Here is a 25,631-nt window from a genome sequence, read left to right as displayed (position 1 = left end):
TTTTTTTTTCCTTTTTAAGTAGGCTCCTGGGCATGGAGCCCAACACAGGGCTTGGACTCATGACCCAGAGATCAAGACCTGAGCTGGGACTCTCAGCTGACCGAGCCACCCAGGAGCCCCAGTGTTTTGATAGAAGATGACATCACTAGACTAAGTACTTATCTTCTTATATTTATCTTAAAAATGACAATATGGTTTTTAAAAACATAGATATCATATTTGTTTAAAAGTTGGCAGGAATTCTGACCCTTTCCCATATAAAAGTATTGAAGTTTTAAAGAAATAAGTATGAATAAATACAAAAGTATTATAGCATGAGCAAAGTGTAAAAAAAAAAGTACACAAGGTGTACCTATTCAATATAAGAATTAAGGTGTAAAATTTTACCTTTTAAAATATTAGAATAATTTTTAACAATACATTTCAGTGAAATTTCAATAAAATTTATTTCATGAGTATTAAATTGCCTTGTATGTGAAACCATGACCTTTGGCAACTTTTCTGCTATTAAATCAGGAATTAATTTCCTTCTCCTCCTCCTCCTCCTCCTCTCCCCTATTAATGTAAGGTACAATATGCAAGAAAACAAATGGCAACTCAATTATATACAGTAATGAGACAGTGGATGATTATACAGGATGTCAGAAAAGTCTACTAAGAAAAATAGAAAGTCAAAACTTTTAAAAATACTTTTGGGGCAGCCCCAGTGGCCCAGCGGTTTAGTGCCACCTTCAGCCCAGGGTGTGATCCTGGGGGCCTGATTGAGCCCCACATCGACCCCACATTGGGCTCCCTGAATGGAGCCTGCTTCTCCCTCTGCCTGTGTCTCTGTCTCTCTCTCTCTCTCTGCGTCTCTTATGAACAAATAATATCTTTAAAAAAATACTTTTGTATTATGTGCCTAAAAAGAAAGATATTTGGTTTCCTTTCCCATTGTTGGAACATTGACATGCTTTTAGTATCTCTGGATCTGATAATAATAAAACTTATAATAAAATTAATATTAAATGATGATGAAATTAATATCTTACTGCTATAGTGGATCCATTCTTGCCAACACCACCATGGAGGATAACATGGAAATAATTTGAACAGGAAAATATTGCTCCACCTACTACTCCAAGAACTGGAAAGATCTTCAATTTTATTTCTAGAATGGGTATCTTTAGGGGTAGAGGAAAGAAACAAATCATTAAGAAAAAATAATTTCTTTTCCTATTAAATAGTAAAGAAACATTATGATATGGCCCTGTACAATTAGGTATCCTTTTTCTTATAATCAAACCTTAACTCCTGGATATAGCCTGTAGTGACAACTTTTTCTTTTAACAGTTTTATTCATTAAATGAAAAATGAATCCACCATATTCATGTCTACTTACATAACTGTAATGAAATATTTAATCTCACAAATGAAAAATGATAGTCCATTTGAATTTAATACCTCTAAAAGGCAGCATCACAGTAAAAGTCAGACACCATGATTTGCATCATGAATGTGACAAATATCACAATGTGTGTGCATGCAAGAATTCTGTGTAGTTAATATCCAGGATTAAATCTCTAGCAATATATTTACCTGTTAGTCAATTTGCTGTTCAAGAAAACTTCCAAAGGCAGCAAAGGATTTAAAAAACAGTAACAATAAATTTCCAAAAGCTATAGGCTAATGTGTTTTGAAAATAGGCTTTGAAATATTGTACCAACATTTGTGGAAACTACAGACTAACAAATTTAGAAAATCTACATCTAAAATAAATATTCTTGTTGGTAAGAATAATAAAGTGTGCTTTCCTCCTATGGTATTGCCAAAATATTGAATGAAATGATTTTAAGATTAAATTAAATTATTCCCCATTATAACTAAATCAGAATCAAATTCAGACATCTGATTTAATAACCTAACTGCCTCTAGGTCAACATTCACCTTTTTATGAGAACCAGCTGAGCAGCTAACACAGAAGACAAAGACACATCACATCATATCCCTCTAGATTTACTTTAGAGGTCTACAGTAGCATATCTTTGATTCTGTTATTCTTCTGGGATGAGAAGGAATACGAATGTCTCAGGAAATGTACCACTACTTAAAAATATGCTCCAAGTCTGAGCCCAGTGGTATGTACTTTAATTGGCTATTCTGAAACTAAATGCCACAGAGAAATCTTACTACTTTTTAATAGACTTAACTTTTACAGTAATTGTAGATTCATGGCAAAATTGTATGGAAAATACATAAAATCCTCATATATTCCCTTCTGTCTCCCCCCAGTGTCTCCCCTACTATCAACATTTCCCGCCAAAGTATTACACTTGCTATAATACGTGAACCTACACCAATACATTCTTATCACCCAAAGGCCATTGTTTACGTCACAGTTTAATACTGGTGGTATACACATTCTTGAACAAACGGCTTAGGACAAATATCTGCCATTACAGTATCATACAGAATAGTTTTATTGCCCTAAAAAATCCCCTGTGCTCTGTTATACCTCCTTCCCCCATAACCTCTGGCGACTGCTGATGTTTTCACTGTCTCCATCATTTTGCTTTTTTCCAGAATGTCATATATCTGGAACCATACAATATGTAGCCACCTTTCCACATTGGTTTCTTTCACTAAGTAATATGCACTTAAGGTCCCTCCATGTCTTTTCATGTCTTGATCGTGCTTTCTTTTTAACACTGAGTAATAATCCATTGCCTGCATGTACCATAATTTATTCATCACCTACTGAAAGACATCTTGGTTGCTTCCAAGTTTTGGCAATTATGAATAAAGCCGCTGTAAGCATCCGAGTTCAGGTTTTTGTGTGGACATAAGTTTTCCGCTTATTTAAATATCAAGGAGCACAGTCGCTGGATCCTATGGTAAGAGTATGTTTAGTTTTGTATCTCTTACTATTGTTACTGGATGTATATATCTGAGTGATTAAAAATATAAAGTCTGGAATCAGTCTTCTTAATTCCAGTACTTACTAGCTATGTGTTCTTGGACAAATTACTTAATTATTCTAAGACTTACTTATAACACAGAATAATGATAATATCTATTTCATAGTATTGTTCTAAGGGTCAGATAAAACAGTGATGGTAAATTGTGGGAACATAAGGTGTTCAGTAAATGTTAGTTGTTGGCTGTTGATATTATCCTTATTATTCTTAACTCTATGGGCATGAGGTTGTGAGTCAGCCAGTGTATGGACTTGGGTTGCAGAGACAATAATTTATTTCTTCATAAATTCTTTTCCTATGCAAAGCATGGATTTGTAACAGTGGCCTCCCAAGAGTTAACTTTTATGAAAATACTGAGGCCAACCAAGCAGAACATAAGAACCCTCCTTAATATGGGCCACTTTACCTTATAGTAGATTATAAAAAATGCAAATTATTAACTTCTCTTTCTAATATTAAGGGACAAGTTTCAAACAAAATATTTTACTGAATTTACTTTTCAATATATTTTATGAGATAAATTTAAGCCTGGAAAAGGTAGTTCAACTAGTGTGTTAAAATTTTGTATTAGGGTAATGGGGTCATTTTCTTCTATGTGGTAACATATTCATGCATAGAGGAAAATGCCAAAATAAGGCATATAGGATAGTAAAGTTATAAAATGAAGAAAAAGGGTTAAGAAGTAGTATGATCATTAAATACAATGCCAAGAATTTCTGAAGAAAATTAACGCATTTTTTCCTAAATATCTGCTAAGTATTTAAATATAAATTTAAATTCAGATTTACCGTATAGTCCCACATTGTTGCTCCTCCAAATGTAGAAAACACAAAGACCATCACTAAAGCTATCTGAATTTCAGTTACATCCACTCTGAAGAGAAAGGACAAAGAATAGAAAAGGTGTTTGTAAATAAAATTTCTGAATATGAAAATCAGTTAACCATATGTTAAATATCAAAGATGTAAAAATCTTTATAGGCTTAGCTTATTTTTACCTTTAGTTCCATCATTGAATTATCAATTTAAACTGTTAAATAAGGGCAGCCCTGGTGGCTCAGTGGTTTAGCACCGCCTTCAGCGCAGGGCGTGATCCTGGAGACCCGGGATCGAGTCCCACGTCAGGCTCCCTGCATGGAGCCTGCTTCTCCCTCTGCCTGTGTCTCTGCCTCTCTCTCTCTCTCTCTCTCTCTCTCTGTCTCTCTCTGTGTGTGTGTGTCTTTCATGAATAAATAAATAAAATCTTTAAAAAAATTAAAAAAGTAAACTGTTAAGTGAAAAGCCCACTGAACAACATGTGCTCACATACAGGTAAACATTATGATGTGCACAGAGGGGAGAAACACTTGTACAGAATGTATAAAATTGCTATGAACAGTTATTATCAAGATTACAGAAGGAGTTTACTTTCAACTTTATGTACTGTAAAGTTTGAATTTTTAAATAACAATCAGGTATTATTCTTGTAATGAGGACAAATTATAACATAAAAACAGCCAGATGACTTAAGACAAATTCTTAAATACTCCCAAGTGAATGTCACTTAAAAAATAGGGAAAATTCAAATAGCTTTCCTTATTAGGTTACTAACAGTCACTATAGTGTTTTGATTTCCACAGACATTATTTTTCCCTAATGTATGAACACGCTTAAGTTTCTTAAAAAAAAAAAAAAAAACACTAAACCAACCAACATCAGTCTCTAGTTAGCATTCCCTGAAGCTACTGACTTCTCCTCTGCGCCATAATTAGGCTAACTGAAAAGTAGTGGATATATGTGTAACTTCCTCCTCTTCATATTTGCTGCTTAATTCATCGTAGTCTGGTCTTTGGCCCCATTCTACTAAAATCGTTTAAGGTAAATAATGACTTTCAATTTATCAAATCTAAGGGATACATTACAGTTAATACCTTGGGTAACTTTCTGCAATATTTAAAATGCTGATTGTTCCCCCTTTCTTAAAATGTTTTGCTATGTTCTTAGTTATTCCGTGCTTTTTCATGATTCTGGTGCCTTGTTGGAAGCTCTGCTCAGTCTCCTTCCTAGACTGCTGCTGCTTCCATTCTGCTACTAGTTCCAGAATTCCATCTTTTCTCCTTTTGGATTTCCTGAACCATTGTGTCTATGCTTAGACTACCATCTGTAGGCTAAGGACCTCAAAATCCCTATCTCCAAATCCACATCTTTTTTTCTGAGCTCCAGATTTTTATGTCTGTCTATCCACTTGACATCTCTGCTTGGATGCCCTGGAGTCTTTAGATGATAGAGGAATACTCTCTGCTCTGCAAATATAAGATATGTAGTAATTATATGACAAAAAAAAAACAGGCAGGGAAGAAGAAAAGACTTCTAGACTAAGTTACTTTGGGGGCAGTTGAGAAGGTGAACTGAACATTAACCTACAAATAAAAGGGAAAATAGAAAAAATGATAACTAGTATTTGTAAGATCAGTGGCAGGCAAACCAAGGCTTCTAGGCTGTAAGTTAGTTGAAGAAGGTAAACATATTAATATAACATGTAGTACTTTGTAGAGAAAAAGGAGGAACCTTGGTTTCACATATACATCATTCATACTATAGATTTTAAATTAAACTCAAAGCTTCATTCTCCCTCTCTGCTTTTTAAGGATAAACTAAATAAATAACAATTATTAAGTCTAGAAAAAAGAAAGCTGAAATGATAAAAAGGGTAGAATCACTCACCAAATATTCAAACATCTGAACTATGAAGAAAGAGTTGAGGCTTGAAAAATATATTAGATTAAAAGAATCAGAATTAGAATTATTAGAATAAAAGAATGTTCTATATAACAATTTACAAACTTAGAGAACTCAATAATGGATCTAAGTTTTTAAAGTTTGGATCCAAAAAAGACTTTAAAACTCCAAGACAGATGGATACTGGGGATATTGTGCAAGTTATCCTTAATCCCCAACTGTAATCATGGAGGACAATCCACAACACTGTTACAATGAGATTGGTATAGAAATTGAGAGTAAGCATTTAAAAACTTTTATGGTATTTGACAGAGTAATTTTGTATTTGTTGAATTAAATGAAATATTGAGCACTGTATTTTGCAAGTAATTTTTCGTTTTTTATTTTTAAACTGCATGTTATTAGTCCACCATGGATTGAGGGTACAAGTAGAAACTAGTCCTTTACTGTAATTTTTTTGAGAAATGAACCTAATACCATATGGAAATTCTCATACTTTCAAATAAAAGAAAGTTAATAAGTCTATATGTTCACATGTAAATAACAAAATAGCACATAATACAAGTAAACACTGGACTTGGTTCAGGTTTTAAAATTGAGTTTTAAGCATTACTCTATAGAATTGCTTAAGACTCTTGCTACAGGAAAACAAACACTATAAATAAGTCATGTCTTATCTCACATGGCAAACATTAATATACAGACAGATTTTAACTGTAATCTTATATTGTGCTAAGGGAAATACTAATTGATGTGTCACTGATTTATTTTTAAAAAACTATTTTTTTTGTTTTTGTTTTTTGCTTTGTTTTTTAAAGATTTCTTAGAGAGAGAGTACAAGCAGGGGGAGGGGAGTGGCAGGCAGAGGGAGAGGGAGAAGCAGACTCCCTGCAGAGCAGCGAGCCAGATTCAGGTTGGATTCCAGGACTGAGACAAAAAAGTAGGGATCATGAACTGAGACAAAAGTAGACACTTAACCGACTGAGCCACCCAGGTGCCCCCAATTTACTAAAAAAAAAAATATCTTTAAACAGTTGAAAATTATAGTTAAAAATACTTAGTAATGTTTTATAGTTTAAATGATCTAATTCAAGGTACCAAATTCTTATTTGCACCGAAATCCACTTATTTTTAAAAGATAAAACATACAACAATGAAAATATCCACAAGTAAAATAGAATATTATTTACATTTCTCTTCTGTATTACAATAATATAAATACTATAAAAACTAAGCCTCTCAATAGATGGATAAATATACGAGATACACATATATACATGTGTGGGAATACTAGCCGTAATAAGGACAAAATCTTGCCATTTGCAGAAACATGGATTGAGCTAGAGGGTAAAACGCGAAGTAAAAGAGGTCAGAGAAAAACATACCATACAATTTCACTCCCATGTGGAATTTAAGAAATGAAACAAGCAAAGTAAAAAAGAGACAAATCAAAAAAACAGACTGATGGTTATCAGAGGGTGGGGGAAATGCATGAAATAGGTGAGGAGGATTGAGAGGACACTTACCACGATGAGCACGGACTAATGTACAAAATCATTGAGTCACTATGTTGTACCTGTGCTAACATAACACGTATGTCAACTACACCGGAATTAATTTTTTTTTTTAATTTAGCCTCTTGGAAAATGACAAATTTTCAATTGCCAACAGACAATTGATACTGATATGGTTCGTAAGCATTTCCGAAGGTGTGCTTGAGAGCCTATATATGGGTCCTTCTTGTGATGCTAAGCTAAGCCATCATTGATTCTACTCAATGCTCTATGAGGGGATCCCTAGGTGGCTCAGCGGTTTAGTGCCTGCCTTCTGCCCAAGGCATGATCCTGGAGTCCTGGGATTGAGTCCCGCATCGGGCTCCCTGCATGGAGCCTGCTTCTCCCTCTGCCTCTCTCTCTCTGTGTCTCTCATGAATTAAAAAAAAAAAAAAATCTTAAAAAAAAGTGCTCTATGATATTTTTACCTTGACAAAGTAAAAAATATACTACTTAGGATCTCTGCCCCCTAGTGTTGGTATTAATTTAATTAATTACTTAATTTGGGGGGGAGAAGCAGAGAGAGAGAGAGAATCTCGCAGGCTCCACACCCAGCATGGAGCGGATGTGGGCTCAATCTCACCAACCTGACATCAAGACCAGAGCCAAAATCGGAAGCTTCCAAAGTGGAAATTTTCCAACTGACTGAGCCACCCAGGTGCCCCATAATGTTAGTATTTTAAATGGCTGTCTACCCCCGGTACTGTAGGATCCTCTCCTGTCCCCTATACGCTAGGGACTCAACCACAATAGTCGTTTCCCTAATGTTCTGAGTACTTTCTTTCTTCATCCTTCTTCCTAGGGGCTTTTACTCCAATTTGTCTGGCAAGGACCACCCACAAGTAACTCATCTCTGCTCCAGTCCTAGGCACACATTAGATTCGCAATCAACAGCAAATGAGTATAAAATTTACAACTATGCCAGAGTGAACTAATTCATTTCAGAAAGATTTTTAATGAAGTTAGAAGCCAAAATGATAAAATATAGTTATTAAATAGTAACAACAATTAACCAGAACACTCATTATTATATTATTCTAGTTTACCACAGCAAGTTCAGCAAATAAAAATACATTAGATTTTGTAAAGCTATTTTTCTATTTTAGCATATCTTTTTTTAAAAAAGTATTTATTTATTCATGAGAGACACAGAGAGAGGCAGAGACATAGGCAGAAGGAGAAGCAGGCTCCATGCGGGGAGCCCGATGTGGGACTTGATCCCGGGACCCCAGGATCACGACCTGAGCCAAAGGCAGACGCTCAGGTGAGCCACCCAGGTGTCCCTATTTTAGCATATCTTAAGTTTTTAAAATAGATACAGATTCTTAACTTCACATAATTGCCTAGAATTTTTTCGTCAGGCTTTCTGATCCTTGGGCTCTTGATCAGTAGATAAAGAATTCTAAAGACTCACATATTCCATAAAAGCTTTCTTAAACTAATTCAGCCTATTGTTACCTTTTCCTTACTTAGTATTTCTTCAGTGCTTATGGAAACCTAGAGAAAGGCGTTTTCCCCTTGGTGATGGAGTATATTAGCAGTGTCACAGAAGTATTACCTCATCCCTTTAGTACAGTGCATTATAGCTCTTTAAACAGGGATTTTAAAAATGCATTTTGTATCCTTCTACAGACTTTAACACATTGCTTAATCCAATGTGATTAGCTGAACAGCAGTCACTAAGAGTATGGGGTTTGGAGTCAAACTTGAGTTTTAATCTTGGCTCCATACTTAGTAGTATAAGAAAGGTAAAGAACCTCTGCCTCATTTGTACAGCAGTTAATGTGAGGAATAGATGAGAAATACATATAAAGCCCTTAGTACAGTGCCTGAAACATGCAAGTGCACTAGATGGTAGCTGCAATTATTCCATAATTTAGAATCAATCTGATGAGTTCCCTAAGCCTTCCCTCTGTTATATGATCCACAGATTTGAGCTTCTCTTTTTTATCATCACCAGAGGTTTGTGGTGGTGTTGTTTTCCAGAGCTGTTTCTCCTATGCAGCAATAAAGACGGGACAAAAAAGAACCAGAAGACATGGGAAGGTAGAGCTGAGAATGAACCAATGGCAGATAGTTCTTGAAGGATTGGGCAGAGAGGCAGCTAATGGGAAACAGGAAAAGTGAACTGAGCTCCTGCTTCATGCACTATTTCCTGATGTCTAAGAAAGAGGCATCGGGGGCATATATATCATCTAACATTTAGCTCTGACATTTTCAAGGTGCTTTTACAGGATCTCCCCAATTGCCTACCACATTTAAAGAGTCTCACAACTATCTGTTGTTGGTGACTGATGTAAGGGGTGCACCTTTTTGGGCACATGAAGACTTGATCAATAAGGACCTTTAGATTCTATATTTCATTATTTTATTATGTAAGTCAAATGCTATTTACTTAAGTACTGGACATTCTTTTTCTATATTATTCAGGTCCTTTATTTTTCTCTTTCTCTTATATAATGTAAACTTGGGTTAGTAAGCTACTAAAGTGAAGAAAGGGAGAAAAAATTATCAAATATGTAGCCATTTATAACATACAGAATATCTACAAGACTTAAAGTGTAGCATTTATGGATGCTCCAGTACATTTAAAAGATAATTTAAATTCCTGATTGAAGCTTTGTTTCCTTATGGATAAATAAAATATAACAGACTGTGAAAATAAACTGGATTATATTCTAAAATGTACAACTTGAAAAACATACTTACTTTCCAAACCTCAACACGCCTGAAACATAAGTCTGCCAATGAGCACAGTAAAACATGAACATCCCAATAAAAGAGCAGAAAAACAACCAGTCAGGATGAGTTCCTAAGCGCACAGCAATTGAAGCTCCAACTGCCATAAATACTGAAAGAAACAAGGTTTAAGAACCATTAATAATTAAAAATGATTAATGAAATAATGGTCATGTACTGTTTTTAAATACAGAGTTTTAAAGTACGTAATCTTGACATTACAATAAGGTACACTAAACAAAATTAATTTTTGAACATACTTTCAAAATACACTGCAAATTTTCTCCCAAGTGTACACCTGCCCAAAAAATTGACCAAACAGCTCAGTTCATTTTAGTTTTTGAGCCATCGTCCCCCCACCAAAAAAAAAAGGGAAGAAAAAAGAAATAAAGAAAAAAACCTTCACTAATTTACCTGTGGAAAGAGAGTCACAACCATGGTCAAAAAGTTCTCCTAAAGGAGAACAAGAATTTGTTCTTCTGGCTTGTTTCCCATCAATAGCATCCAGTGACTGGTAAATAAAGAGTCCCAGTGCACATAAAAGGTATGTCCAGTATGGTGCCTAAAAATAAACATAAATAAGAAATACTGTTACGTGACAACAAGCTGGCTTCTGTTTGAAAATAGTTCAGCCCATGCTAATTGACACATTTTTCTTGTGTTCTCACCTTATATTATCTCAGGGTGTTACAAGAAACATTCACAACCCTCCTTTTACAGATGAGAACTAAATTGAGAAATCAAATGAACCGTTCTAAGTCACGTGAGTAGAGGGACAAAGAAGTTCATATGGTGAGAAGCACAAAGTTAAATGAGCAAGGCTTAGGACCCTAATTTTAGTTCCTAATACACAGCTCTTTCAATATATTATTTACATGTGGCCCTAGATTTGAAATTATTCAATAAGATTTTCTACGAAAAAAGATCTTAAAGACAAATTGTGATTTGGAAGATCTCTGCTTCCATTCATGATAGAATATGAGGGGACTGGACTATTTCCCCACCTTATATAACCAGAAAAGCAATAAAATAAATGAAACAAGCTTTCAGACATTGCAGGCAGTGCAGCACTATGATCCCTGACAGAAGAAAACAAAGGAGGTAAGCCCTAGACGATTCTGGCTTAGTACCTACAGGCAGTTTTCCCATCACAGTATAAGAATGGAGAACCTGAACAGAGCCCAAAGATCTTGCTATGTTGAGAAGAAACGTAGCAGAATTCAAGAAGGTCAAAGCAGCTAGAATTTGTGGAGCACAGCACAGAGAAAAGAGGGACACAAGAAGGTACCTTTGAGTCTAGCTGAGAAGTGACCTGTGCCTGAATGAGAGAAAACTATACCAGGGCCAGGGAAGGAAACACCGAATGGCAGAAGGCCACATAATTCTTGAAGACCACTGAAAGCTGGGAATTTTTCATGCTCCTAGTATACACAGCACAAAGACTTTGTAATGCCTAGGATACTGGGTAGAGTTCTCAGGAATGTATCGCCTTAGCAGTGGGGAGAAATTAGCCCCAAGACTCACAGCCTCCTGGAATAGTCCTAACAGGCATAAAGTCCATCCTCAAAAGAACCCAACTGATCCCATGCAACTCAATTACAGCCAACACAAAGTATCATGTCTTAAAGGGACAAAAAAAAATCTAGTACCCAAAGATAGAAAGTTCACAATGTTTGGCATCTAATAAAAAATTACCAGTCATGCAAAGATGTAGGAGAATATGATCTACAATTAGAAGTAAAATCAATCAATACGATTGGATCCAGGAATGACAGAGAAAATGGAATTAGATGGAATTATATGAGGACATTAAAAGTTATTATAACTATGCTTCACATGCTCAAGAAGGCGAAGGAAAACATAAAAGATTCAAGTGAAATCCATAGATATGAGAAAACAATATTTGAAATGTAAAATATACTAGATGAGACTGGACAATGCAGGAGAAAACTCCTGATGGACTCCTGATGGAAACTATCCAAAATGAATGCACAGGAAGAAAAAAGACCACCAATAACTGATCTTGGTATCAGTGACTGGCGGGACAACAGAAGCAATCTAACATTTTTATAGGAGTCTTGGGAGAGAGAAGGGAGGGTTGGACATGAAAAATATAAGAAATAATGGCTGAAAGATTCCCAAATTTGGTGAAATTTATAAACTCACATATCTAAGAAGCTCAACAAACACAAAACAGAATAAATCATAATCAGAAACCAGAAGAACGGGCAGCCCGGGTGGCTCAGTGGTTTAGCGCCGCCTTTGACCCAGGCGTGATCCTGGAGACCCTGGATCAAGTTCCACATCAGGCTCCCTGCATGGAGCCTGCTTCTCCCTCTCTGCCTGTGTCTCTGCCTCTCTCTCTCTCTCATGAATAAATAAATAAACTCTTAAAAAAAAAAGAAGCCAGAGGAAAACAGAAGCATAGATAATAGTGTTGTCAGATTTCTATGTCTTAGAGAGGAAGTACAGCAAAATTATTAAGAAGGGTTTTGAAATTAGCTCTGTGTGTGAATCCTTGGCTCTGTCATGTAATAGCCAAGTGACCTTGGTCAAGTCACTTTAAAGAGTCAGTTTAAAGAGGTTACTCTTTAAACTGTGGTTACTCACATGGAAGATATGAATAATAGTTCTTGTATCTGATGAAGCAATTCTTAGCTCTTTATATAGAGCCTGGCAAACAGTAAGTGCTCAGTAAAAGTCAGCTATTCTCACTAAATTGTTTTGTATACTTTCAGTGGCATATATATTTTTAAAACACCAAATACGTGGGAATTCTACAAATATCTAGTCAACCTGTTGACTCAATATTTCTAAGCAAACAGAAGTTTACTTTCAACTGACTTTAATCAAAGTTTCATCATTTGCTAATATTATGTGCCCAATATTAATGATTACACTACTAATTGCTTAAAAGGACTTATTGAGTCTCTTCCAGTTAAAAGACAAGCAGTATAAATATAATTAAGACTAGAAGCAATCTGAGTTGTGAATATGCATATTAAAATATCACAGTCAAAGAAACAGTAAGTATTGGTGAGGATGTGGGGAAAAGGAACCCTCATGCACTGTTGGTGGGCATGCAAACTGTATGGCCACTGTGGGAGACAGTCTGCAGGTTCCTCAGAAAATTAAAAATAGAGCTATCCTATGACCCAGTAATCATACTACTTGGCGCTTATCCAAAGAATGTGAAAACACTAGTTTGAAAGTACACATGCACCCCGATGTTTACTGCAGCATTACTTACAATAGCCGAATTATGGCAGCAGCCCAGGTGTTGAGGAACGAGTAAAGAAGATGCGGCCTACATACAAGGGAATATTACTCAGCTATAAGAAATGAAATCTTACCATTGTTGGACAAAACATGGATGGAGCTAGACAATATAATGCTAAGTGAGATAGTCAGAGAAAGACAAATACTGTTATATTTCACTCATATGTAGAATTTAAGAAACAAAATAAATGAATAAGGGGGGGGGGAGGAGACAATCCTAAAAGCAGACACTTCAGTATGGAGAACAGAGGGTTCCCAGAAGGCCAGGGTTGCGGCGGTGGATGAAGGGGGATGAAGGGGCGCACTTGTTGTGATGAGCACTGAGTAAGGTAGGGAATGGCTGAATCAGTGTATTATACTCCTGAGACTAACGTAAGACTGGATATTAACTATGTTGGAATTAAAATGAAAAAATTAAATGTCACATTCAATTCTAATTAGCATAAAGGCTTATCTGTAAAATATGAAACAAGAGGGAGCTAAAAATCAGAACTGATAAATCATTGTGACAGTATAAAAGTAGAAAAAGCAAAATAAAACAAACCACCTAGAATCTTTTTTGAAAGAATCCCAAAGTGTTTTGCAGAGAACAATTCTGGTGATTCTTTTCAAACTAGCAAATTCTTATGCATTTTTTCCTACTATGAAAAATTATATTGTTTTAATTTTGATAAAAAGGATAGCAAAGTTACATATCAAACCTATGCAAAATTGGAAATTGAAGTTCTTAAAATTTCTAGAATGCCATAAAAAGTCGCTTTTCTTACCTATTTTCCATCAGGTACCTTCCCCCTAAATGGTAGACTCTAAAAGTACACCCTCTCTACCTGGCAGGTAGACCATTTCTCCCTTCTAAGCACAGAACCTTCTTATACTAAGACATTGGAGCCAAGATCCACGTTAAAAGCTTAATTCTGATCTCTGATCTGGGAGTCTGGCTACAGCTAAGTTGAAAGGTCAAGGCATTAATGGAAAACCTACTGACAGTGCCTGGGTGGGCAGCTGGCTAAGTGTCTGCCTTTGGCTCTGGGCATGATCCCAGGTCCTGAGTCTGGTCCAGGGTCTGGTTCTCCCTCTGCCTCTGCCCCTCTCCCCTGCTGGTGCTTCCATCAATCAATCAATCAATCAATCAATCAATCAATCTCTCTCCCCCCCTCTCTCTCAAATAAATAAAATCTTTTTAAAAAATCCATACTGAAATAATTTCAGTCACTCCAGGACACCACATTTGGGGGTAGACTCTACCTCTCATTTGGAAAAAGGAAAGGAAGACTTACTAGTTCACTAACTTAAAATGACTTCATCAGGACACTAGAGGAGTTAAGATTTAGAACTTAAATAGGTGAAGAGTGCAGGGGAATTTGAACAAAGAAAAGAGAGAGGAGGTCTCAGCCAATACGAAGGTTGAGGCCTGGAAAATGCAAGATTTACCCACAAATCAGGGATCAGATCCCTGCTTCAGGACCAGAGGATCCATGAGCAATTACAGCCATTGGATCAGTATCTTCAACAGGACAACAAAGGGCATTCTTCAGCTTTATGTCGCTTGATGCAGCAACCCACAGAGGCAGGGCAGTTATCATGTGCTTGTTATTAAAGTAGAAAGGAAAACCTAAGGGGGAGTGAAGATATCCTATTGAGATGAGTGGCCGGACTGGGCCCACGAGTCAGACCTGGGTCTCCTGTCCTGCCCTAGGTAAGGGACCCATCATGCCACAGATGGCACAGACCCTGCTGAGAAGCGCTCTCCTGCTCACACAATCCAATTTCAAGTGCACTGAGCCTGAGAAGATGGCTGTGACCACAGGACACCTGCTTCCTTTTAAACCCAGGAAGGCACTCTGATCCCCTGTATCCGGTTCACCCCTTTCCAGTCTTCCCAAGGCCAGAGGGGCCCAGCCTACCTTTTCTTTTCCATGATGTCATCATCTCCGCCCCTACCTGGAAGCTATTACATAGACTGCAAGCTGTCATCTTCTCTCCTAACTTGTTATCTCTACAAAACCAGGTCTCCAAAACCAGGTTGGAGATCCACTGGCTAAGAACTGCAGGACCCTTCCTTCCCAGAGTCTTCTCAAAACAGGTATAATTACAGAAGAGACTCCAGATTGAAGGAGGATCTACAAAATTCACCCCAACTCATTTCATCTTTTCATGTGAACGTCTTTTCAAAAATTTTAAACATAAGCCTGGAAAAGTCAGGCTTGGATTATGCATTATAAAGTCATAAGCAATTTATCAAAATACTACTACAGAAGGAACCTATTTCAAAAAGTAGAGCTTCTCCAGGTAAGATTAGATTCCTGACATTTAAAGTTTTAAATTATATAATTTTCATAGTATTTACTATGTCTTTTAGGATCAGAATTTAACTATATTGTCATGGGAATCTTTCCAGGTCAACCATTAAGACCTGCATCAATCTTTTAAATGAGGACATGGTATTCAATTATGTGGCTATATCACAATTTAAGTAATAACTTCACCAATGAAAGATAGATAGATAGATAGATAGATAGATAGATAGATCCTATTTATGTAAATTTTTAAACTTAAAAAAAATGAAGTCTTTGCTTTAAATGGCCTTGGTGTGTGAGTTGACACATAGGCAAAAGTTATTATATAACCAGGAACAACGGGGTCAGCTGCTAACAGCAACTGACTTCTCTCTCCCTAAAAACAGAAAGCGCATTTGTAAGAAGTTGGAAGAAAGAAAATTAGAAGACAAATCATGCCTATGTGAAGAAATGTAATGCTGGTGTGGTGTTAACAAGAGAATTTTTCAAAGAAAATCCGTGGCTTTTCTTATAGACACCTAACCTGACACTGTGGTGCCCCTGACATGACTGTGAGGCTGCTGAGCGCCTGTAGCTGATCAGGCCACTTCCCTGGTCACAGAGGGAGTTCCCCCCAAACCCCCCCCCAGGCCCCCAGAACCGCGGGGGGCGGGGCGGGGGGGGGGGGGGAGGCGGTGCTTGCACCAGTGGGGAAGGGACCCAGGGCCTTACTGGTTTGCACTGGACAGAGCCTCAACTCTGCTCAGGGCCAGCACTTGAGCCGGGCAAACCCATTTTGAGGAAATGAAGCAGGTTCCAAGACGGGAAGGAAAGCAGGCAGCATACAGCAAGGTGGCTCCACCTGCAACTTAGGACCCGAGGGGCTCTCACGATTTTAGAAATCTGTACTTTGAAAGGTAGCTTTCTTTCATTTTATATTTTGGGAAACAGTCCTTTTTTCCCCTCTCTCTTAAAACCTTCTTTAGTATTTGAGCTTTCGTGAAAGTGCCAGTCCCCCATTTTGCTCAGGGGAACCAGAAGGAGGGGGGCTCGAAGAGAATCCCCTGAGCCGGATGGATCATCAGCACCAACTGCACTGGGTGCTTTAACACCTGCTCTGTTAACTTTGCAAAACCCAAGGGGTCAGTCTTTAGACCCAGGTCAAAAGTCTCAGGAGGAACAGCTCATATAATGGAGCACAGGGAAACTATGGGAATCAAACGGGCAAGCCCCAAGCAAGGCTGGGACTAGGGTGAGGCCCGGGAGTCCATGCAGGCCTCAAAGGTGGAGGGTGCACTGACCCTCAAGGTTGCGGGCCAGCACATACCTCCTTAAGTCCTGAGGTCCGAGTGGCTGCTGGCCTCAGTTCCCTTTTGCTCTAGGAGCCTTAAATCTTGCTTACTCTTGTTAAAATTCCCAGGCCAGAAAACAAATACGTATTTAATCCAAGACCAGCTTAAACTGGGTAAGAGTCGGAAAACATCATCTCCTAGGATGACATTTCATGCATAAAGGCAATAATTTAGTGAATATTTATTTAGTTGGCCTCTGTATTATGCAAGGCACTGCGTGGTACACAATGTACACACGGGCAATCTCTATCTGAACTTAAAAGCTTGTAGGTTGTCCTGCTCAGTAAGACACACAGAACCAAAATAAAATGGAAAAGTTAGGCCCAGTCTAAAGTTCCAGGGAGACCTACAAAGAAAGCCCTGCGGCTGAAGCGCCACGGTCTGGCTTGGACTCTGGTCTCCTTTAAAGCTCTGTACCCCAGCTTTGTAGCGCAACCTGAAATATGGCATTGTGATGCCCCCAGCTATGGTTTTCTTTTTTAAAATTCCCCTGGCTATTCGGGGTCTTTTCTGATTCCACACAAATCTTAAAATAATTTGTTCTAACTCTCTGAAGAAAGTCCATGGTATTTTGATAGGGATTGCATTAAACGTGTAAATTGCCCTGGGTGACAATGACTTTTTCACAATATTAATTCTGCCAATCCATGAGCATGGAATATTTTTCCATCTCTTTGTGTCTTCCTCAATTTCTTTCAGAAGTGTTCTATAGTTTTTAGGGTATAGATCCTTTACCTCTTTGGTTAGGTTTATTCCTAGGTATCTTATGCTTTTGGGTGCAATTGTAAATGGGATTGACTCCTTTATTTCTCTTTCTTCAGTCTCATTGTTAGTGTATAGAAATGCCACTGACTTCTGGGCATTGATTTTGTATCCTGCCACACTGCCAAATTGCTGTATGAGTGGAAGGAGCCGCGGTGTCCATCGAAAGATGAATGGATAAAGAAGATGTGGTTTATGTATACAATAGAATATTACTCAGCCGTTAGAAATGACAAATACCCACCATTTGCTTCAACGTGGATGGAACTGGAGGGTATTATGCTGAGTGAAATAAGTCAATCGGAGAAGGACAAACATTATATGGTCTCATTCATTTGGGGAATATAAATAATAGTGAAGGGGAATAGAAGGGAAGGGAGAAGAAATGGGTAGGAAATATCAGAAAGGGAGACAGAACATGGAAGACTCCTAACTCTGGGAAACGAGCTGGGAGTGGTGGAAGGGGTGGGGGGTGGGGGTGGATGGGTGACGGGCACTGAGGGGGGCACTTGGGTGTTATTCTGTATGATGGCAAATTGAACACCAATAAAAAATAAATTTATTATTAAAAAAATAAAAAATAAAATGTATAAACTGTAAGTGAAAAAAAAAATAAAGCTCTGTACCCCAGGGGCGCCAGGGGGCTCAGCGGTGGAGCATCTGCCTCAGGCTCAGGGCGTGATCTCAGGATCCGGAATCAAGTCCCACACTGGGCTCCCCCCACAGGGAGACTGCTTCTCCCTCTGCCTGCCTCTGCCTTTCTCTCTGTGTCTCATAAATAAATAAAATATTTAAAAACAAAAACAAAAAAAGCTATGTATCCTGGAAGAGGGTAATTTCCCTTTCAGTTTCCTAATCTATCAAATAGGGAGAATAATAGTACCACTTCATAAAGTTGTTGAGACGAATTTAAATGAGGCAATAGGCTAAAGCACCTTAAAATAATGCCTGGTACATAGTTAATACCCAGTAAATGTTAGTTGATGTTGTTATTTTTATTGGAGTTTAGAGGATTGACTCTGGAGAAGGAAGAAAAATTTTATAAAGAAGTCATGTTAGAACTGGGCACGGAGAGATGGAAGCAGGACAGGAGGAAGGAAACAAAAGGAGAAAAGAGAGGGACAAAAAGAGAAATCCTTGCTAGAGCAAGTAGTTGAATTTGGCTGCAGTAGAAGTTCTTTAACAGAAGCAGTAGCACGACATGCAATTCAGAACACCATTGTAGGGGGGAAAAAAGAAGGAACACCGATTGTAGTACTCCACATAAATCACTTATTTTTTTTCTATTTACTTCCCTTCATTCCCATTTCTGTCCTAGAAATGAACATAGTAGTTAAAAAAACAGATCAAGTGTTATTATTAATAGACATATATAGTCAACATTGCATATACATAACCCTCTACAGGTAGGATTACATCCTGTACGGGTACATAAGCCTAAGCAACTAAATCCAAAAACCTTATGTATTTTTCCTAACCCTTTCTGGGTTTTATCAAGTTTGAAAAAGCACTAATAATTCTTAAGCTTAAGAATCTGAAAACATGTTCCAAGTCAGGTATGTCACTTAACCCTCAGGGGCCTCAATTTCCTCTTAATAAAAATGTGTATACTACTATTACTTCAGGATGGATGGATAGAAGAAATACGAAAATGGTAGAAAGGCCATTCTAGGAAGGGAAAAAATTTGCCAAACTCTTAGGTGGATATAAAACACAAAGGCAGCAATGGATGTGAAAGCACTTTACATACCTGATAAATCTTATATAAGACACAAGAAATTTTTCCTGCATATCACATAGAGAAAGGCAGGAACTCCATACAAGAAGGTGATGTGTTGTTTATATATATATATATATTTAAACATATGTATAAATTTAATAAATATATTTGTTATGTTATATATGGTTATAAACATAACCATAGAAATATAACTTGTATAAATATATATAGGCCTTGGGCTCAGATTGACTTGGATCTGAATCCTGTCAGGTCCTGTCATTTACTAGCTTTGTGACCTGAAAGCAAAGTAGCTCAGGCTGCCAATGCTTCTTTCCTGTTATTGCTAGGATTTTATCAAACAGGCAACATGAATCCTGTGATGGCTTGTCCCCTCACTACTTCAGCCACTTAAAAGCATGTGCAGGAGGATCTAATATGTTTCAGAAACTCTTCTCAGTTTCATCTTATTACTTTAACTCTCATTCCTCCTTTTTAGGGCCATTCTGATTTTTTCGCTTTTCCTTTTTTTTTTTTTTACATGTCTGAGATTCCCCTCCCCCCAGCCTTGTTTTTGTTTGTTTGTTTGTTTTTGGAATGAGGCTGAGCCTAAAAATTAATCATAAATTACCTCTTCCATCAGGCCCCTCTTGATACTCCTAAACAGGATCTCTTGGACTTGTGTGCCCTTTTTTTTTTTTTTTTTGCCCTGCTTTTTGTAAGTGCTCAACAAATGGATCTGAAATTAGTAATATTGACAAGTCACAGTTTAACTGGCAAGTATCAGAAACATCCAAATGCTGTTAGCCAAATTTAGGCCCAATAAAAATTAAATTTAACTACAGGTTTTTAGGCCATTTTTAGTAACAGTGGTATTTTTAATGTGTTGAGTAATATTTTTAATTTGTTGGGCAAATCGCCACTTCCTACATTTATCTTCAGCTAATACAGTATTTAATCTTCACTGTGTCCTTGTGAAATTGGTTTGGCAGGTATGACTTTCTATTTCACACATGGGAAAACTGACCAGCCGGTCTCTCCATAATGTGGCCAGATGAGAACCCAAACCCAGCGCTCCTTCCATTCTAGCCCACGACCCCTAGGTCTCTAGGAAATTCTGCAAACAAGTTTCAAAAACCAAAAACTAAAGAAATTTACTTTGTGCAAACAATATGAAAATGAACAACAGTGGAGACGTCTGCCGAGAACTCATATGGTAATACACATAACCACCAACGGGCAACAGGTGTTTAAAAAAATGTAGGCTCCATGACGTAGTTTGTTAAATGGACACACTATGGAAGGCATAAAATAGTTCCATTATATTCCTGCAATCCAGCCTCGATTTGAATCAGTTCTCCCACAGAACCTATGCTCACATATGATCATAATGGGGATTTCGCTATTTGGAGAGCAAAGACAAGAAAGTGTGGCAGCATGTGCAAGGCGGTGTTACCGGCCTGAGTGCACCGCAGGGCAGCCAGGGGCGGGAGTGGGCCCCCTGGGGAGCGGGGCCCTACGGTGCGGTGCCCTGGGGAGCGGGGCTTCCGGGGAACAGCTGCCCGGAGCCCCGCTCTTCGCTCTTATTTGGGACACAGGCCATACACGCACGGCCAACACGATCTGCGGTTCCCGGGTCGTGACGATAAGGATCGTGCCCTCTAACTCCCTCTTATTGGTCCTGTCAAGGAAGCACAGAGGAGTCGCTACTCGGAAGTACCGTGTCTTCCATCGGGGCCACCGAGAATTTCGGGGTCACCAGCACAAGCCCCAGGAACCTAGGGAGTCCTCAAAGTGTGCACAGGGTCCCTCGGGCGGGCCGGCCGGGCGGGGACGCGGCGTTCAGGCCGCAGCGTGCAAAGCAACCGACGGCTCCGGGGGCCCAGCCGGGCGCCGACCGCGGGGCGGGGCAGGCAGGCCCCCGGCTCGCGGTGGAAGGGGCGCGGCTGGAGTGGACCCGGGGCGGCCGCGGCGACCTTGACGACCCGGCCGCCGCCGGGGAGGCTCGGGGCGGACCCCGCGCGGGGCAGCGGCCGCGTCCCCCACCTCCCGCCCCGAGGGCCAGCCGCGCGGCGGTCCCTCCGCTCCCGGGACGGCGGCGCACTGGGGCGGGGCCGAGGCGGGGACGCGGGCTCCGGACAGCAGTTGGGGGGTCCCTCGTCCCCCGGGCGGGCGGCGGGCCCTACCTCCTCGGTGGCCGTGGGGCAATAGGAGATGAGCGCCAGCGTGGTGAACAGGTTGACGGCCAGGCCCAGCAGGGTGATGGAGTTGGGGGCCACCCAGAGCGGGACCCACCGCAGCAGCCAGGTCCAGTAGACCTGCAGCGGCGGCTCGAGCAGCGACACGCCGGCCGCGCAGTAGCGGTGCTCCTCCAGCCGCCGCAGCTGCGCCGCGCTCAGCGGCTCCGCCAGCGCCCTCGGCCAGCGCAGCCCCGGCCTGGCCCCTGCGCCCGCCGCCATGGCCGCCCGCCCGCCCCGCCGCCGCCGCCGCCGCCGCCGCCCGCCGGCCGAGCCGGGCGCCGGGGCGGGGACAGGTGGAGGGAGGGGCTCGCGGCTCGCGGCTCGGGGCTCGCGGCTCGCGGCCTGCGCCTCGGGGTGGCACCCGGCGACCGCGGGCGCGGGCGCGGGCGAGGGCGAGCTCGGCTGCCCCAGGTCCCGGGGCCCCCGCCCCCAGAGCGGCCCGGCCGCCGGCGCGTCCGCGGAAGGCGGGGCCTCGGGGAGGGGGCCCCGGGGAGGGGTCGGGCCGGCGAGGGGGTCCGGAGGACCGGACGGGCTCTCGCCGGCCAGCGGGTCACCGCCGGGCTCCCACGCACAGGAAGTCTCGGGCCGGCGTGCCGGGACCGGCGTCCCCGCGGGGCTGGTGCACCTGCGTCTGAGGTTCGAGTCTTCTCGAGGAGCGTCTGGCGGCGCCGCGCGAGCAGGGGCTCCTCCCAGGCCGCCCAGGGAAACGCCGGCCCGTAACGCGCGGGCTGGTGCCCAAGGCCGCTCGCCTGGCGGGGGCGCCCTGGCGGGCTCACGGCCGCAGGACAGCGCGGGCCGGGGGCGTGTGAGAACCGCTTTGCGCGTGTGCCCGCCCTGCCGGCCCCGGCCCCCCTGCGTGATAGACACACAACGAAGCGACCCTTCTTCCAAGGAGGCCCTGCCACGAATTAGTCCCGGAGAAGGCTCCCCGCGGGTTCAGGACTCAGAGTTTAGAGACCGAGGTGTTGAAGCAACAAACCAGGACTTGGAAACATTTGCTGAAAAGGGGCCTGAAGGAATGACTGAAAGCCCAACGCCCTTTTCCCAGAGCGTCCGGAACCAGTAACGGCGGGTGCTTTACCGGCAGCCCGCTCGGGGCGCAGTCCTGGGCCGGCGGTGCCCTCCCCCCCGCCGCACGGCGGCCTGAGCTCTCGGGCCTCCCAAGCTACCTCAGCAGCGCCCCCTCCCCCCACAGCGCGCCCGTGCAGGCCGCGGGCGTCCCGTCACACGCTGCTGCACACCCCGAGATGAGCCTGCCGTTCGCCTTTCCCTCACTTCCTGGTTCTGACCTCTATGCAGGCTTCGAACGCACAGAACCACCTGGGACACTGCTTTCCAGATAGTGAAGCACCGTCTGTCTGTCAGCAGATGCAGTCTGTCCCACAGGATTCATTTAAATACCTTGGAGAAGGAGCAGCAAAGCACTCCACAGCCCACCGCTGGTTTTAATACAGCCTACAAGCGGAGTGGCTGAAAAAAATTCAGAAAAAATTTTTGATGCGAAATTATATTACATTCAAACTTCAGCGCCATGGATAAAGGCATGTTTATGCCCCACGTGTCGTTTACCTTATCACTCTAAAAGCAGAGTTCAGTGGTTGTGACGGACACCACACTGACCTGCAAACACTGGAATATTTACAGTCCGGCCCTTTACAGAAAAAGGTTAGCAGCCCCTGCCTTGGAGCAATCTGAGGGTTCCTACAGACCAAACTATTCGTTGAATATTCATCTCCTAATCTTTAATATGAAAAAAAAAATGAGATCCTGAAAAGTGCAGGACTCAGAATGACAGAGATCTACTTTTTACTATGCTGGTTTTATATAGTGTAAACTTGGGGACATCTGCTTTTTAATTTATCAATGCCATCCGAGTAGAAATCCTTTTCCACATTAAAAAATTAAATGCTATTACAGATAATTTCCACTGTACATCAAAATGTCACAGGAGGATGAAAAGACAAGCCACAAGCCATGGAAAGGTATTTCTCTCAAATAAAACCCACATTGACTAGTACCGAGATTTTATTTTTAAAATTCCTAAAAATCAGTGAGAAACAAAAACAACTGGGCTTACATTCAGATACCTGTAACGAAAATCCCCCAAATCTGGTGACTTAAAATGAAAGTTTATTTCTTTCTCACATAAGTCTAGAATTATGGTGGCTTCATGATCACCAAGAACTCAGGCTCTTCTTTCAGCTCCAACATCTCTCTGACTTATACCTGTAAGGTCATCTCTCGGTTCTTCTGAATGGCTGCTGGAGCTCCAGCCATCCTGTTTGCATGTCCAGTAGCAGGAAAGAGAAAGAGGGTGAATGAAAAGTTAGATACTGCTGGCAGCTGAGCCAGCAAAGTAAGGTGCTTTTCTAGAATTCCCAAATGGCACATCAGCAGACGTCCCACTGGCCAGAACTTGGTCGTGTGGTCTACCAGAGTACTAGTGTTGGCAAGGAGGAATAGATGGGGTCAAGCATTTTGAAAACCAACCTGGAATGACCTGCTAAAGTTGAAGATGCACATTCTCTAACCCCACAATTCTGATCCAGAAGTATGTCCTAGAGAAATTGTGGCACGTGTGTCCTAGGAGACAGGTGTAAGAATATTCATAGCATCTTTTTACAATAATCAACAATTATAAATATCCTGAATGTCCAATAATAGTGAATGGATCCACTGAGGCATTTTCACATAATTTAATATCACCCAGCAAAGTTTAATATAGCAGTGGAAAATTAACGAACCATAGCTATACTTATTAGCATCAATGAATTGTGAAAGGATAATATTGAGAAAGAAAAAAAAGCAGCTTGTAGAAAAAATGCATACAGTAAGATTTCATTCATATAAAGTTCGAAATGGGGATGCCTTGGTGGCTCAATGATTAAGCATCTGCCTTAGGCTCAGGTGGTGATCCTGGGGTCTTGAGATCCAGTCCCACATCCCGCTCCCCACAGGGAGCCTGCCTCTCCCTCGTTGCTCATGAATAAATAAATAAAATCTTTAAAAAAAGGAGTATGTCCATAAGTGAACAGTTATGAAGAAAAGGAAAAAAAGGATACATACAATTCTAGAGATGGGATCGTTAGAGGAGCACACAGATGGCTTCCAACATATCAGTAATTGTATTAGGACACAAAGCCCCACAGCCTAAATATGATGTACCTTTCTCTCCCCCAAGGTAGGCCCCTCTGCGCTTGGCTGGTGGCTCCTAAATGTCAGGGCCACAGCTTTCCTCCATTTTATTAGTCTGCCATCCTTAGGGTGCCTCCCTCGCCCTCGTGGCCAAAATTGGCTAACCCCGAATTGCATTTACCTGGAAGGGGAAGAGAGGGCAGAGAATACAGCACCCATGTCCTTGCTGGGCGTGGCCTACGTGTATGTGTCACCTCTGCTCTCCTCCTATGGGCCAGAACCTGGTCACATGGCTGTGCATAGCTACAAGAGAGGATGGCGATATGGAGTTGAGATGGCCAACTGTTCGCCCTTCTAAATACCTTCTATTACTACCAGAAAGTGGGAAAATGGATATTGGAGGGTCCTTTTGCTCTCTCAGCCACGATTTTTAAACTAGGTAATAGGAACGTGGTATTCATTTTATTATTATTTGTGCTATCTTTAACACTCATGCTCCTAAGCTGTTTTTCCCTTGTTTTGTGGGGCAAATTTTTGGAAGTTTCTAATGAATTGGAGACCTATTAAGGCCAACCTGTCTAATGTCAAGGAAAAGTAAATTACAGATTTTCTACTATTTTGTCTCTTGCATCATAGCTCCCTTTGATTATCATGGTTTATTAAATAGTGATTGATGTATGCAAATTTTTATTTTTCTGAACTAACATGGTAGCTTACATTTATGAGCTCCAATGAGGCACTATTGTAAACATCAGAATTATTTAATATTCATAAAAATCCTGTGAAATAGGTATAATTATTGTCCATATTTTATACAAATTTTTTCACTGGAGCCTAGTGAGGTTCAATAACTTGCTATGACTGCATAATTAGAAAAGTAGTGAAGCAGGAATTTAAGACCACA

General features: G+C 40.8%; 1 protein-coding gene across 2 annotated transcripts in view; it reads right to left on the bottom strand.

Annotated features, from left to right (window-relative positions):
• The window catches only part of CHPT1 (choline phosphotransferase 1), a 28,831-nt gene extending 7,011 nt beyond the window's left edge, over positions 1–21,820 (bottom strand). For both annotated transcript variants that reach the window (XR_013350864.1, XM_077846070.1), the window contains exons 1-5: positions 21,539–21,820; positions 10,381–10,528; positions 9,937–10,078; positions 3,746–3,830; positions 1,032–1,163 (exon numbers count right to left, since the gene is read on the bottom strand). Coding sequence is in view for 1 of the 2 variants with exons in the window: in XM_077846070.1 (XP_077702196.1) it covers positions 1,032–1,163; positions 3,746–3,830; positions 9,937–10,078; positions 10,381–10,528; positions 21,539–21,811 (780 nt within the window). In the remaining variant the exon portion in view is untranslated. The remainder of the gene's footprint in view (positions 1–1,031; positions 1,164–3,745; positions 3,831–9,936; positions 10,079–10,380; positions 10,529–21,538) is intronic.
• Between the last annotated feature and the right edge of the window lie 3,811 nt (positions 21,821–25,631).

The sequence above is a fragment of the Canis aureus genome, chromosome 13 (genome assembly GCF_053574225.1).
Source record: "Canis aureus isolate CA01 chromosome 13, VMU_Caureus_v.1.0, whole genome shotgun sequence".
Taxonomy (NCBI): domain Eukaryota; kingdom Metazoa; phylum Chordata; class Mammalia; order Carnivora; family Canidae; genus Canis; species Canis aureus.
This window is presented reverse-complemented; position numbering and strand designations above follow the sequence as displayed.